The 14,785-nt window shown below is 36.1% G+C and overlaps 1 protein-coding gene across 1 annotated transcript; it reads right to left on the reverse strand.

Moving 5' to 3' along the window:
* Nucleotides 1-265: 265 nt before the first annotated feature.
* LOC128551992 (uncharacterized) lies at nucleotides 266-14,178 on the reverse strand. Its single transcript, XM_053532973.1, has 5 exons — nucleotides 14,041-14,178; nucleotides 13,382-13,401; nucleotides 10,005-10,144; nucleotides 9,674-9,764; nucleotides 266-326 (listed from the first exon to the last, which is right to left on the reverse strand). The coding sequence occupies exons 1-5, from the start codon at nucleotides 14,176-14,178 to the stop codon at nucleotides 266-268; spliced, it is 450 nt and encodes a 149-aa protein (XP_053388948.1).
* Between the last annotated feature and the right edge of the window lie 607 nt (nucleotides 14,179-14,785).

The raw sequence follows: 14,785 nt of genomic DNA on the forward strand, positions 1-14,785 counted from the left end.
CATAAACTTTCTTTGCCACCTGAACAGGATGACAACTGTCCAAGACCTTGCATAGAACTGTAGAAATATGCATGTTAACCGTTACTTTGGGGCAAATGTTTCTCTTTGAACTTAATTAACCACTATTCGGCAGTGATTTTTTTTTTCATTTTTCATGAAGCTGCTTCATTGGTAAAACATACACAAAAAGCATCATTCGTTTGATTTTGGCCAGTTACATATATCATGGATTAGAATAATGATTTAAATTTAAGAAAGGTAGATTTCAACCTACGCCAACACATATCACAGCAACGTAGACCAATTCATAAGGTAGATATTCATCTCTGAATAAACAATTAGAAGCCATGTGAATTGCTTCCATCTCACCCGAATGTTTTTTTCCAAAATTAACTTTCGGGCTATAGTCCGATAATTTCGGTAAGAAAAACATATGTACACTGTCATTTTCATGTTTTATGTAAGCCAGTTTCTAATTGGAATTCATTTTGGACATATATTTAACAATTTGGTACCATTTTCAAGATGATATTCTTGCATTTATAGAAATGTAATCCAAGTTTCATATACTTGTGTTTAGGGGCCTCCGTGGCCGAGTGGTTAAGGTCGCTGACTTCAAATCACTTGCCCCTCATCGATGTGGGTTCGAGCCTCACTCGGGGCGTTGAATTCTTCATGTGAGGAAGCCATCCAGCTGGCTTACGGAAGGTCGGTGGTTCTACCCAGGTGCCCGCTCGTGATGAAATAATGCACGGAGGGGCACCTGGGGTCTTCCTCCACCATCAAAGCTGGAAAGTCGCCATATGACCTAAAATTGTGTCGGTGCGACGTTAAACCCAACCCACAATAATATACTTGTGTTTATTCCAATATATTAGTTGTCAGTAAGGAAAATATACTATAGCGCTGACTTGTAAGCTAAGGCAACAAATCTTGGTTAGAAGGTACATCATTCTTACTTTTGTTGGCGTTTTGTAGATTACAGCTCTTTTATGAATAAATAATAAGTAATTCTTTTTAAATAGACCTAGCTATGTGTGACAACTCTCAGAAGATTGTTTATTTTATAAAGAACATATAGCAAATATATTTATCAATGTCCTGTCTACAACAAAACTTTTGACGGACTGTGAGAATATTTACCGTAGGAAAAATATGGTGATACATATTTAATCATTACTTATTTTATGTCGGTACTTTATCTCAGTCTACAAAAAAAAATATTTTCTAGAACAAAATATCACCGCAATAACTTTTCCCTATGTACTATAAAATCTTGCGCCGCCAGCAGGCTTTCCCTTCCTTTTGGTGATTTAGAGGCTACAGAGGTATAATATTGCATTGTATGTGTTTAAATCACTCTGTCGTTAGAATATTTACTGCTTCTTGCATTGTGTACACTAAGAATTGTAAGAAGGTTTGAGTTAATAAAGGCAGTACTACAATTTATGTTCTGTTCTCTTATGTTTTATTCGGGTTAAAACAATATTTTATTTTAACGTTTTTATTCTAACAACATCAAAGTGGGGATTTTATCCCATCGGAATAGTGGATTTTGTAATACAATATAAACTGACCGATTAGGAATTTTGCTGAGTGTATATATTCATTTTAGGCAGAATGATTAAGATTGTTTCTTTTGTGGTAATAATGAATGGTGACAAAGTTTGCATCGGGACTATGTGGACACTTCTTTAATATTGAGGTTGTACGGTATGTTGACTGTATACATAATTTTATTGTACAACAGGGTGAAAAAAATCCAACAAATGTTTTCCGACTACAGCTAGAGCAATACACCAATACATTCATTCGAAGCATTTATACTTTGCTAAATGATTTGAAAATTGACCAATTGTTTTGTATGGTGGCATATTTCTGCCAACCACATATCCACTTATTTATCTCGAATTGTTTCGTAAAAATGTCACTTATTCAGTTATTATCTGGCAAGTGACAAAACTGCTTGTTATCCACTTAAGTATCTTAACAGGACAAAACTGCCTGTTAGTGCCCACTACTGCCATCCACATATTCACTTACGTTAACTAGGTATCTTGATTTTTGTCAGTTAGTCAGTTATGATTGGCAATATCCCGTAATCGTCCCCTATCATTACGGAATAAATGAAAATACATAAAGGGGCATAACAATTATGCAAATTTATCATTTCAAATCCTATCTAAAGGCATAAACCATTAGGGGTGGTGGAAGGGAATGAGGTGGATATACACTCATTCATTCTGTCACAGGGTGAGAAACATGTTTAGCCAGACCGAGACTCGAACCCGGGACCTCGGAATACCGTTCCGATAATCTACGGGCTGAGCTACCCGACCGCCTACACATTTTCTCCCCGTTTCAATATTAAAGTTCTATACCATGACATATTTCCCCACCATTTTGAAATGTGTCATCGAATTTCAGCGGGTACTTTATAAATTAAGCAATTACAGGCGTCGGAGACTAACAAATGTATTGCCGTAATGGCCCCACGTTTGGCGCCAAATGTCACAAATGAGAAAAATGTGCAGCCAGACAGGAACTCGAACCAGGTGCCTCTGAATACCGTTCCAATGCTGTACCGACTGAGCTACGCGGCCGCCTATACATTTTCTATAGCGCATATTTTCTGACCTGGCGGAGATATTTATAGAAAGGTCATAAATGGGCCATTCTATCATTGAGTTTAGGGTAATCGGTTATATCATTAGATTTCGTTTTATTACGTCGGATAAATCCGATAAACACCAAGTTACCTATTGATTTTAATGGTAAAGCCTGTACTATAAATATCTTCGCCAAGTCAGAAAATACGCACTATACCCGTTTCAATATTTAAGTTCTATACCGTGACAATTCCTTATAAGGGACGAAAAGTCTACCCGTAAATCGCCAATGTTGGTACGAATATTAACTGGATATTAAGAAAACTTTCACAATAACCACTTATTTATGTGAGTACAGTCAAACCTGTCTATAAAGACCACCCTTGGGAGAGCCAAAATGTGGTCTTTACTGGCAGGTGGTCTTTATTCACAGGTTAAAATACACCATAAATGTTAAATGGGAAACAAAACATGTGGTCTTTAGAGACATGTGGTCTCTGTTCAGAGGTGGTCTTAAACACAGGTTTGACTGTATGTGGATGGCAGAAGTGGGCACTAACTGGCAGTTTTGTCCTGTTAACATAATTATCTGGATAACACGCAATTTTGCCACTTGCCAGATAATAACTGGATATGTGACATTTTTAGAGAAAACTGTCTACATAAATAAGTGGATATGTGGTTGGCAGAAATATGCCACCGTAGTTTTGAAAAGGTTTTATAATTTTGTTCAAAACTGTCACTAAATATTGCTGATATGACAGATTTTTAAGAAAATGGGCATGTTTTGCCATATTTGGATCACATACGTATGTTTTTAGCAGTGAGCAGTCAATGACCAAAAATATTTTTGCCATACTGTTTTGCTTCTTTTACAGACTTTATGGTCACTTTTTGGTTGTGGTCGACAGCTGTGCTCATATTGAAAAATTCAGATCTGTTTAAGAATTTGAATAAAAACTAATTGTGTCTTACATGTACGTAATGTTAAACATATTTTCATTTACATAAAGTATTCTCTTCGATAATGAAGAAATTGTAAAATATTGCACACAGCTTGATGAGACCATACTTTTTGATGGAAGAAACCATTTAGAGACTTTCAATTTTTTAGGCCATTTGGGGGCAAAATTGAACTTCCTCCAATTTCATACATGCCTTCCAGTATTCATTTTCAAGAGAACCATGAATCATACATGGATAACCTAAACTTAGTGTAAAAATTGCGTACAAATTTATAAATGTATCTTGCATTTGAAAAGAAGTTCTGGAATTTGTTACAACTTTAAAAGTAGCATTTTGAATTCACTAGTTATAACTCTATATACATGCCACTTCGTGTAATGTTTTAAAGAATGTAGGACAACCCTCTTCCTCCCGGATAACACAACCCCCATCCGGCGCAGTTTGACAAATGCGGGCAAAATCTCTTCTTTGATTTTGTTTGATGAAAGTTTTAGTATTAAACAAAGATAAATAGAAATGAAAAAATACAATGATTATTGTTCCTTTCTCAAGAGAAAGAACACTTAGAATTGGTAAGTGACACTTGACTGAGCAACTGATCGCGAAAACTGTTGTCATTACAAGCTGGCCAGTCAAATTCCGTGACATAGAAATAACCTCTGACGTTAAAACTATTCTTAAGTTTCATAATTTAGGCGACTCTCTGGCTAAACGCGCTCCACGGATTACATATTAATAAGGCCGAGATGGAAAAATGATGTTGCTGAAACATGCCAAACATCTTATTTGTCACAAAGGTTACCGTACGTCATTACTTTGGAGGGCATGGTAAATATGTAAAAACAACCCCCATTGCGATCCTCTCATTGTGCGCAACAAATTCACGCATCAAATGTCCGGATGTTACACTCACAAGATTTAGGACAGATACTACTTAATTACAGCCAAGAATTACTTGATCGATGACCACTAAGTTTGTTGTGTGCTAGGACGTAGACAGTTAGCGCATCAAATCACTACATTAGGATGTTAAACAGAAATAAAAATAAAGCGAAAATATGTCAATAAGGTAGTGGCAAGGTTTCCGCTTCAATAACTTAGTGTAGAGTATCTGTTTGTGTACGAAACTTTACTTTTCAAACAGATAGTTAAGTATCGTCCATTGCACGACTATGTTACAGGAGCTAAAAATAATGTTTAACTGTAAAATTTAAAAACCTTCTTGTCTCGGCCTTTGATATTTAGTATGTAGCATTGCCTAGATGTCCTCTACCAAGTTATTATGCCCCTGGGGTGAAAAATTCTCTGCCCGGGGATCCAAAGTTTTACATAGACTTATAAGCCGGTGCTAGGGGGCGTGAGAGATATTGCATATTTCATTACCTCTCATGAACAGATTCAATCAAGCCGAGTCTGCTATTATTCTTCTTGGTTGCATTCTTTGCTTCCAAAGGATCTTTGTACATATTTTATTATATAGGAAAAAACTTTAAAAATCTTTTTATCTGAAAGTTCAATGCCTAGGCCTTCGATATTTGGTATGTAACATTGCCTGGTGGTCCTCTACCAAGGTTGTTCAGACATGCTTCTGGTGGAGGGCAGGTGGAGTGGCCCCGCCCGGGGATCACATGTTTTACATAGACATATAGAAAAAAACTTTAAAAATCTTCTTGCCTGAAACCGTAAGGGCTAGACCTTTAATAGTTGGTTTGCAGAAATGCCTAATGGTCTTTTAACAAGATTGTTCAGATTATGCCCCTGGGGTGAAAATATGCCCCACATTAAGTACCAAAATAAAAGCTTTTAACTCTGCAAGGGATATTGGTCCTGACCAGTAGATGACCTTGAAAGGAAAGGTCATGGTCAAGGTAACTTTAGTATCAAAATGCTTGATAACTCGGCAATGCTTGGGGTTAAGACCTTCAAACTTAGTATACAGGTTGATCCTGACCAGTAGATGCGGGCAAAGGTCAACGTCACCGTTACCTTTAGTACCAAAAACCTTATACCAATGCACAGCTTGGGCCTAGGACTCTCAAACTTAGTAGGAAGGTTCTTCAAGTGACTCTGACATTAGCTTACCTTAACCATGACCTACTTTGACCTACTTCCTGTATCTGAAGCTATAATGGAATTTGGACCAAATGTAAACTTTTTGCATGATAAGATACAAATTCCAAATATATCTTTGAACTGACCTGGATTTGAAACCGGGACCTTAAGTTTTTTTAAGCGGACACTCTTCCACGTCCCCACAAAAGCCGCTAGCTGATATGCAAGGAAAGGAAGTAGAAGTGCCATATTATACCTCTACGTCATCGCTACTTGTCCTTCTTCTTTTCTACAGTACTTTGAAATCAGAGCAAAACATATTTTGCCTTACAGACATATCTATTGCAGTCAATAAAATGTCTTCATACTTTGTATCCTGCGTATCCTGGACTTTATTTTTTTGTGCCCCAACCACTCGGTATTGAATTTGGTCTTGTCTTTGTGTCCAATTCTGGGGTTCCACACACCGATGAGCAATATTCAAAACAGACATTGCAACCAAAATTTAACAAGATGATCATTATATATTTATATAGATGTGCCCTAGAAAGAGCTTTTGCTATGCTTTAACTTGTATTCGAATTCAAACGGGATGTAGTGAAAATTGTGACACACCTTGTTAAAATGAAAAAGGAGATTTAGTCCGCCCTGGAAAAATTGAGCGGGAGAGGAAGTAGGCCCGTATCACCGAATATATTGAATGTAAACATGACAGATTGACAGATATATTAAAGTGCTAAGTAAAAACTTGGATTTTGTAATTGTTTCATACTATTGAGTTTACTAAATAAAAACATTGTTATATCACCGAGGTCACTAAACAAATCAAAGAAGAGATATGTGTATCGAAACATGTAAATATAATGCAGCCTTAAATTGGCTTTTTGTAGTGACATGTGAAATTGTTAGTTCGAAATAAAGTGTCATATATACATGTAGCACTGGTGTTTCCCCCCAACAAGAAAAGCTGAAAAGTCGCTATATGAGTAAGTGGTTAGAGGGATGTGGCAAATACAAGTAGCCGGGTCTAAAGGAACGGATCAGCTGGTGCTAGGTACCTGTTATGGAATTATATAGACGTATGTTAAGCCTATTGCTTTGGTATTGAATGATTAAATACTTGACTGAAAAGCAAGTTTTTGTCGGACCACAGGATACAAACTTGCCTTCCCTTTTTTCGCGAGACTTCTGCATGCTATTAATAACATCATGACTTTTTTTTACATTTGTTGGGGTTAAAGTAACACTGACACAAGTATAGCTCATATGGTGACTTTCCAGCTTTTGATGGTGGATCAAGACCGTTCTTAATTTCATCATGGGTGGGCACCTCAGCAAAACTACTGACCTTCCGTTAGCCAGCTGGATCGCTTCCTCACATGAAGAAATCAAGTGAGACTCAAACCCACATCGTTGAGGGGCAAGTGATTCTAAGTCAACGACCTTCACCACTCGGTCACGGCTGCGCCCTTGTGAAATTATTACGCCCGACGTATAACCGCCCATCGTGTACATGTATAAATAGTGATAAAGCACTGTTTTGCTATAAATTATTTCTTAAATAAAATACGGTTTGCCTCACAAGGATTCTTAATAAAGAACCTACCCTTTTTAGAGGTATTGTGACACGCGGTGTAATAAATTTGGCCTAAGGCTGAGTGACTTTTCCAGGCTTTCAAAATAAAATGATAAAGTCACTAATTGAGGTGTTTCGTCGAGTCGCTTTCGTATGTCCTTTGAAAAAAAAAACAGTATGACCGATATTTGCAGCTTCCATGGGCATTCTGCTGGAGTCGGATAAATGCGCATTATAACAACAGACTCGGGCAGAATTTAAAAACGATATAATGACTAAGTTCCTGTGCAAAATTATATAAAGCATTATTTGCAGCCCCTCCAATTATATTGGCGTTCGTAGAAAGACTGAATGTCAAACGATTTATATATACTTAATTATCGCTCGCATCGGTTCCTTGGAAGCATAAGCTATAGAGAGGTGAACAAAACAAACGAAGTTACAAGCTGTTCCAAAATCGCGAGAGGATTTTTGTTTTAGTGATGTCGTGGTCCTGTGGTAATGTTCACTTTTTGAAATGGGTAATGAGTGTTAGCCCTTTCTTTGGCAACTAAAATATTAAATTTCCTATAAGAAATAACCCGACTCTTTACTATAAAAGCGGGTGAGTTAAAATGCACAGCAAGTTTTACCGAAGAGTCGGTGCGTTGATTACTGGTGTTTACTTAGGAAACTCTTAAAACACACGGAACATATTGCTTTGACAACTCCGAAGATCTTAGTCAAAGATAAGTGAAGGATTAGTGTTCCGGAATGCTAAGAACGAGAGCGGACTGTTCTAAATAAAACCTGGTACAGACAGGACAGTCTTTTGATAAATAATTACGGAATTAGTTCCTATCAACTATCGATAATCTCAATAGTGCTGTGTACCAGAGTAGAACAGTGCTATTTTATCCCATTGACAACAATTTGTAGATAAATCTAGATTTTTAATAAAAAACAAGGATACATATCCAGGGATGTCCCGTTCGAAAAATGCAGCCTCCCCAAAACGAAACTCATAGCACACAGATGTGCACACTGCCAACACACACACTCACAAAGCAAACACACGGGAACAAAACGAACAAATAAAGGAACACATTGGGGCACCGCTTTCGAACGGTCAATGGCAAAATCACCACTAGGGAGCTTAAACCGGTTTCTGGTGCGCACCCAATTTCACTCTTACCCCAACCATGTGCCAAAGTCACAGGACAGTGTAAATAAAAGTAGGTGCATCTTTAACACACGCAATGGAAACGTAAAACACCAAAATGCTCCTGTATAATCATATCGAAAGCAAACCTTCAAACCGAAAACGTATGTACTCAGTGTCTTTGCAGAAGACACCAAGAGAAACACCCTTAACATATTGTCCGGACGTAAACGTCAAATTAATTCTGTTTTGAGTTAGCTCCCGTTTTTGGAAGTTAAATTATTCACACAACATGTAATCTAGCTTTTATCCTGTAAAATGAGACCTGATATATATCATGAATACTAAGTGGAAGTGCGCGTATTGTTGGAACCTCATACGTCTGATAATTTAAGATGTAGGCTTTGGACATATTACAAAAAAGTTAAAAACATGAGCTTGGCATAAATTTTGTTTTGATCGCAACTAGATCAAGTACAAATTACATTCGATAATTTTCCGCGACAATATTTATTATTTATTTCTCCTAATAACATAATTGAAAAAAAAAAACACCTCAATACAGCTGTCATCGACTTCACTAAGAATAGCAAATAGCGACAGACGTTTTTTTTTTTGTTTAAATATGTGATTTCTACACTAAGTCTATCGTGTCACCGAGGTAGTAAAATTCTCATCTGAAAAATTGTCTAGAAAATCCAACTGTAGTTCTAAAAAGAAACAAAACAATGGGTCACTGATCTGAAATAATAAAGTCTATAAGAAGATCCTTTGGACGCGTTTAATGCGACCATGCAAAATAATAGCAGAGTGCATCTGCGGATGTCTCTTTTGGTATTTGTAACATGTGTGAATGTCTAGTTCTGCTCAACTCGTGGCTAGAGGGTGTGGACGGTAGCATTCATTTCCATTACCGTTCATGAACAGGCTCAACCAAACCGAGCCTGCAACATTTTCTTTTTTGTCATGTAGAGCGTCCTGTGGAGCTTCCATTTTTTCCCTATTTAGATAGAATCTGTTATGAGAGGTAATGGATAGTGCAACACTCCTCACGCCCCCTACCACCACTTTAATTACATAGATATTGAATTGACTCACCCGAAAATATCACAACACTGAAACGTTTTGATTGTCCTTGTTTGTATGCGATTGTAGCTAAGAATGCTTTCACAGTACATAGCTTCAGGAATATGCAATTTTTCAGCATATATTGCTTTTTGTAAGCCATCCTTTAGCTATTCTGATTTGTTTTTTGCAGATGACAAACTATTAATGACCTGTTCACGCAGACGGACCTAAATTTTCGACATGCAGGAATCTGCGACATACCTTACTAGCTTCGCAGGGTCCTTTTCCTGTTCCGTTCTTGGTATCTGTTCAGTGTTTGCATCTGTCCATTCCGCAGATATTTTAATGAGTCCTGAATATACATCACCAGTCGTGTTGCAAATTTATTTTTATCACTTTATGGTGTTCGTCCGTCCGTCACGCAGCATAATAAAAAATGAATTGACATACTACTCCGATCAAAGATACTTATTTAAAGACGTAAAATAAATTACCGTATCTCTTTGGGTGCATTAAGTGATTTGTATTGAGATAAGAAGGGCTGCAGATCAACCTCTTGCACAAAAAAAATCAATATTATCATCAGCAACACCTGAACATATAGCATCATCACCACCTCCACCAAAATCATCATCATCATCATCGTTATCGTCTTCAACACCATCATTGCCATCATTATCGTTATCCCTATCAATATCATTATCGACATGAGCAGCACTGGCATGGACATTTCTGCAGATAGTTCATTTCTACAACATGCAAAGTGTTCATACACCATGATTCTTGTAGTTCTTCATAATACTTGTACACTTCCGGAAGATGTTTTAAATTAGCTACATGGAGATTTAAATTACGAATTCTAAGGGTTTCTAACTGTATTGCTCTACCTATCAGATTCAACATTTTGTAGCGTTTGCCCTTGAGCCATGTGGACTGTTAAAAAGCAAAGCCAAGCTTTAGAAGAAAATGTAGTCTTGAAGCTTTTACAGCACTTTTCCAGCAATCATACACCTCAAATTCTATTTTACTTATGGTCACTAATTTTTCATTGAATTCAAAATCAGGATCTTGTCCATGTTGCAACATGTGTATTCTTCCTCTCATCCCTTTTACTAACTGAGAATTGATGTTCTTCAAAAGAATGTCAGGGACACCAACTTCGATCTATTCAAAAGATCTAACCTGCTGATATTTATTTGATTGATTGAGCTTCAAACACCTGTGATCTGAGCAACATTTTATGACATTTTTCATTTTAGTATGTTGTTAGAGATTTATATAAGGGACAAAATGACCCACTTCTAAGAATTAGATCCCTATTAGAAATGTTTGTTTTATTTTATTTTTATTGAATTTTGTAGTTACTCCCATTTATTAGTGAAGTATTGAAAATGTGGACTATTGCTTTTGATTTAATATAATTTCTAATTTTACATTTGCATTTGATAGATATTAGAATATTTCAATATCATGATAATCTAAACCAAAAGGCAAGTTTTAAAACGGTGTGTAGCTTCGGATAATATTCTATTCTGGTTGCGCAACGGAAAAGGAAGGTACATGTAATAATATTTTTATAAACTTACATTTCTAATGAATTTAGTTCTATATATATTTGTCAATATAAATATTTGACAAATGTAATACCATAGTTCTTACATTCATGTGTGATTTCAAAGGTAAAGTATATTATTAAATTTATACATACACTTAACTAACTCTTTCTGGTTGGGCAACCAGAAGAGGTAAACCAAATATTAAAAATACCTCCAGTGAAGTTTTAACATGTATCAAGCAGTCACACATCCTATTACCAGATATCCCCCACCGCTTTATAACCGTCAGTGGCAAAAATACCACAGGAAAGTGCAGTGTAAATAAGTAACGCCCACTAGCTGTGCCACTTACACACGAAATGGTAATAAAAGACAAAAAAAGTTAACACCAAAGTCTCGTCTTCATACACACGAAAACGACCAAACATGCATGTACACAGTGCCTTGATAACAGGTACAGCAACAAAAGAATCATCATTCAGGACACGATTTAAGAGAAAAATTCCCTCGCATTGAAACTACATAAAACGTGTGTTTTTTATGAGGTGCCATGTTATGTTATCTTGATGCCCTGGAAAGTAGGTCAAAGTAAGGAGTAAACTAGTTTTTTTTAAAGTTTGAATCGCCACTTCAGGTGTCCGTATATCTAACAGTTCAATCAACTATCATTATTTTCTCCTTTTACTTTTGTATGGCAGCTAATTATAAGTAGCACTCTACAGCAAACAAGTGTGTGCGTTCTATACTTAATTATCTAGGCCTAGATTGTTTAGTATAGTAAGAAAGCATATGCGCGTGATAGAACATACTTTAGTTACTATTGTAGTAGGACATACTGTTATCTATAGCTGGAGGTGAAGAACTAGTTATATGGCGGCGCCCACATAAATTTCTCTTACATATTCTATTTTAATACTTTTGTCAATTCAGCATAAAGACCAATGATTATGAAACATTACAGGAATATTATTCATCTTTTGAAGTTGTTCACCTTGTGTTTTGCTTGGGATTTCTGTCGGTCAGGCCAGAGTTGTGGCACTTGATTAAGTCAAAATAATGCTTGTTTGTGTAACATGTTTCTCAAATACTATTTGATTTAGTCATAAAACATTAGAGGATTGTTATATAGCATGTTAAATTGTGCTCTTTGTGTTTTGTTTGGGATTTAATTCGGCTAGACCAGAGTTATGGCCTGGTAACCTGGTAAAAATTATAAAGTGCTTAAAAATTGTTTTGCATATATCTTAAAAACATGTTATGTAGTCATGAAGCCATGTATGAATGTCATTCAGTATGTGAAATTTTGCACCTGTTTATTTTTATGGATTTCACTATGCAAGACCAGAGTTATGGCCCTTTAATTATTCAAAAACATGCATATGGACAGAGGAGTTTGTATCCAATGTATCTAGATTCTATGTATATTATACTTTGAAGGAAGTACAATGATCTCAATGAATGCCAGATGTTTTATTCCTTAACAGTTGTATCAAGAAAAAAATGATGACAGTGCAACACTTACATGCTCATGCTCTTCACCGGATATGACTGGTTTTGTAGTCATACCATGTTATCGCTGGACCGCTGCATCTTGCCATGTGACTGGAGATAATATAAACCGAGAAGTGAGTGTTTTGCCACCGACATGCTTCTCAAAACCTGAAGCTCCCATCACTGAAGGAACATCGCCAAGCGATCAGACTTACCTTCATGTATAAAGTAGTGGAGTGTCTGCTGCCAGCATTTCCACCTTTTATGTACCTAACAGGCAAGATATATGAGATGCATTCCAGCTTATCAGTTTAAAGACTGTTGTAACTCATATATTATTCAAAATCAAGTGATAGATGATTTGTAGGTAAAAATTTAAAATAGAAAAGTTAAGACACTCCTTTTTCGTGAAAACATACTTGGACTGTAACAATCTGGGCAGTAGTGTGATCCACGCAGACAGTAGAAGGTTTTACGTTTGCCTTCGTGACTAGGCGTCTCCCATGTTGTATTATGCTAACAGGTCAACTTGGTAGCAAATGTTGATACAGACATATTTACAACATTATATGCACTGACTTTTGTAAGTAGGAAGATAATGAAAAGGGTTGTAATGTCAATCAGTATATAGATATTAATGAAGTCTATAAGGAAATCCTTTGGAATTATAGAGCACAACCAAGCTAAAAATAAAGCAGTCCAGGTTTGATTATGTACGATCATAATTGGTTATGATTTATGGGACATCCCTCACGCCCCAATGAACCATGTACATAGTTATGTTTGTGTACTATGTCGTATTTAATTAATTAGTTTTCTTATCATCCTTGTTCATTTTATTTATCAAATGTAATTTCATTCCAATATTATTAACATTTGCAAAAATATAAGCTTTAACCAATTAAAATTGGCATATCTATACTTGGTTGTGGTTGATGTTTCCTAAAAAATCCAAATTAGACTTTATAGGGCCTTTTTTCAGTGTGAAATAATAGCTAATTGCACCACTTTACTAAATATGTTGATGTTTTTCCTCCTTTCCAGAAATATTTGATATTTAAAAACCTCTAAAGCAAAATAGACAACTCCTCAATTATAGTTTTTATCAGTCTCCACAGGAAAATAAATTCAGAAGAGTATATTGTAAGTTTAGTCTGATTTCAATAAGAGTCTGTACTGAACTTTCTTTTTGTTTAGTAAAAACGAAATTGAAGACTAGAAAAAAGTCCAAAGATCATATAAAATTCTGAGTGAAATAGAATTACATGCTCTTTATTATAACTTACCAAAGCCATACCAAAAATTAACATGAAAGTAGTTATTAAAGATTTAATAATGTAAACAAATCCTTACAACATTTTACCATCAATATTTTTCCTCTCGTGAATGCATGCAGTGCAGGTTATAATTGTTATTATAATGGTCTTGGTATAAAGCTAAAGCTTCTCGCCTCTAGGCCTGTCAGTTCTATTTTCTTCTGTGTCTCTCTCACATCATATGCTTCTCAATTTCCTCATCTGTTTCTTTGATCCTTTGACACTCTGTCCTCGTCTCTCTCCCTTCTCATCTGTCCCTCCCTACCATAGTCTGTCGCTCTTCTCTTCTGCCTCTTCGTCCGGTTTTTCTCTTCCTATGTCTGTCTCTGTCTTCGTCAGCCTCTCTTTTCCACTGTAAGTCCATATATTTGTCAGTGCTTGTTCTCGATTGTCCTATCTTCATCGTATCTCTCCGTCTTGGGTTTTCCTATTTCACCTTGTCGCGGTCTTACTATCGTCTCCTCCGTCTGTTCCGCTCCACATTTTGATACCACTCTCCTTGGCTGTTATCTGTTACATATTCGATCTCTGTTTTCTTGCCTATTTCTTTCGTGTCTGTCGCCCATGTCATCATCCCTGCCACTCATACACATTAACACCAAAACTAAATGTCATTATTTTCCTCATCATTTAAAAAAAACAACATAATCAACAATAACAACATTTTCATATCCAGCATTATCAAAAAAAAAATAGCCCTGACAAACACAGTATCAGCAAACTTGCATGAGTAGCTACCCCATAAATACTTTAACAATAACTATCTGTGATAGCATAATTAGCATCATAAACAAAAGCGGAATCTCCAACAACATCCTCACTCCACTTTTTACGTCCTTTTTACCTTCATCTTGTAAGCATCATATATGACGTGATGAAAAGCAAAAGCAATAAAAAATTAAAAAATAAAAAATACAGAAAAAAGAGCACAGACTCCAAAATCTCACTCAAAACACAACTCAAGATTTTCCTCCATATTTTTAGAATGTGTTACACCGAATCAAGGGAAG

This window comes from Mercenaria mercenaria, unplaced genomic scaffold, assembly GCF_021730395.1.
Source record: "Mercenaria mercenaria strain notata unplaced genomic scaffold, MADL_Memer_1 contig_1920, whole genome shotgun sequence".
NCBI lineage: Eukaryota > Metazoa > Mollusca > Bivalvia > Venerida > Veneridae > Mercenaria > Mercenaria mercenaria.

Excerpts from the sequence above, each read along its gene's own strand:
- LOC128551992 (XM_053532973.1), bottom strand. The coding sequence starts at position 14,178 with ATGAAGATAGGACAATCGAGAACAAGCACTGACAAATATATGGACTTA. Across the intron at positions 9,765-10,004 it reads TGATGATGCTATATGTTCAG|GACTCATTAAAATATCTGCG; the intron begins GTGTTGCTGATG and ends ATGTATATTCAG. Across the intron at positions 327-9,673 it reads GACCCTGCGAAGCTAGTAAG|AGATGAATATCTACCTTATG; the intron begins GTATGTCGCAGA and ends TTGTTTATTCAG.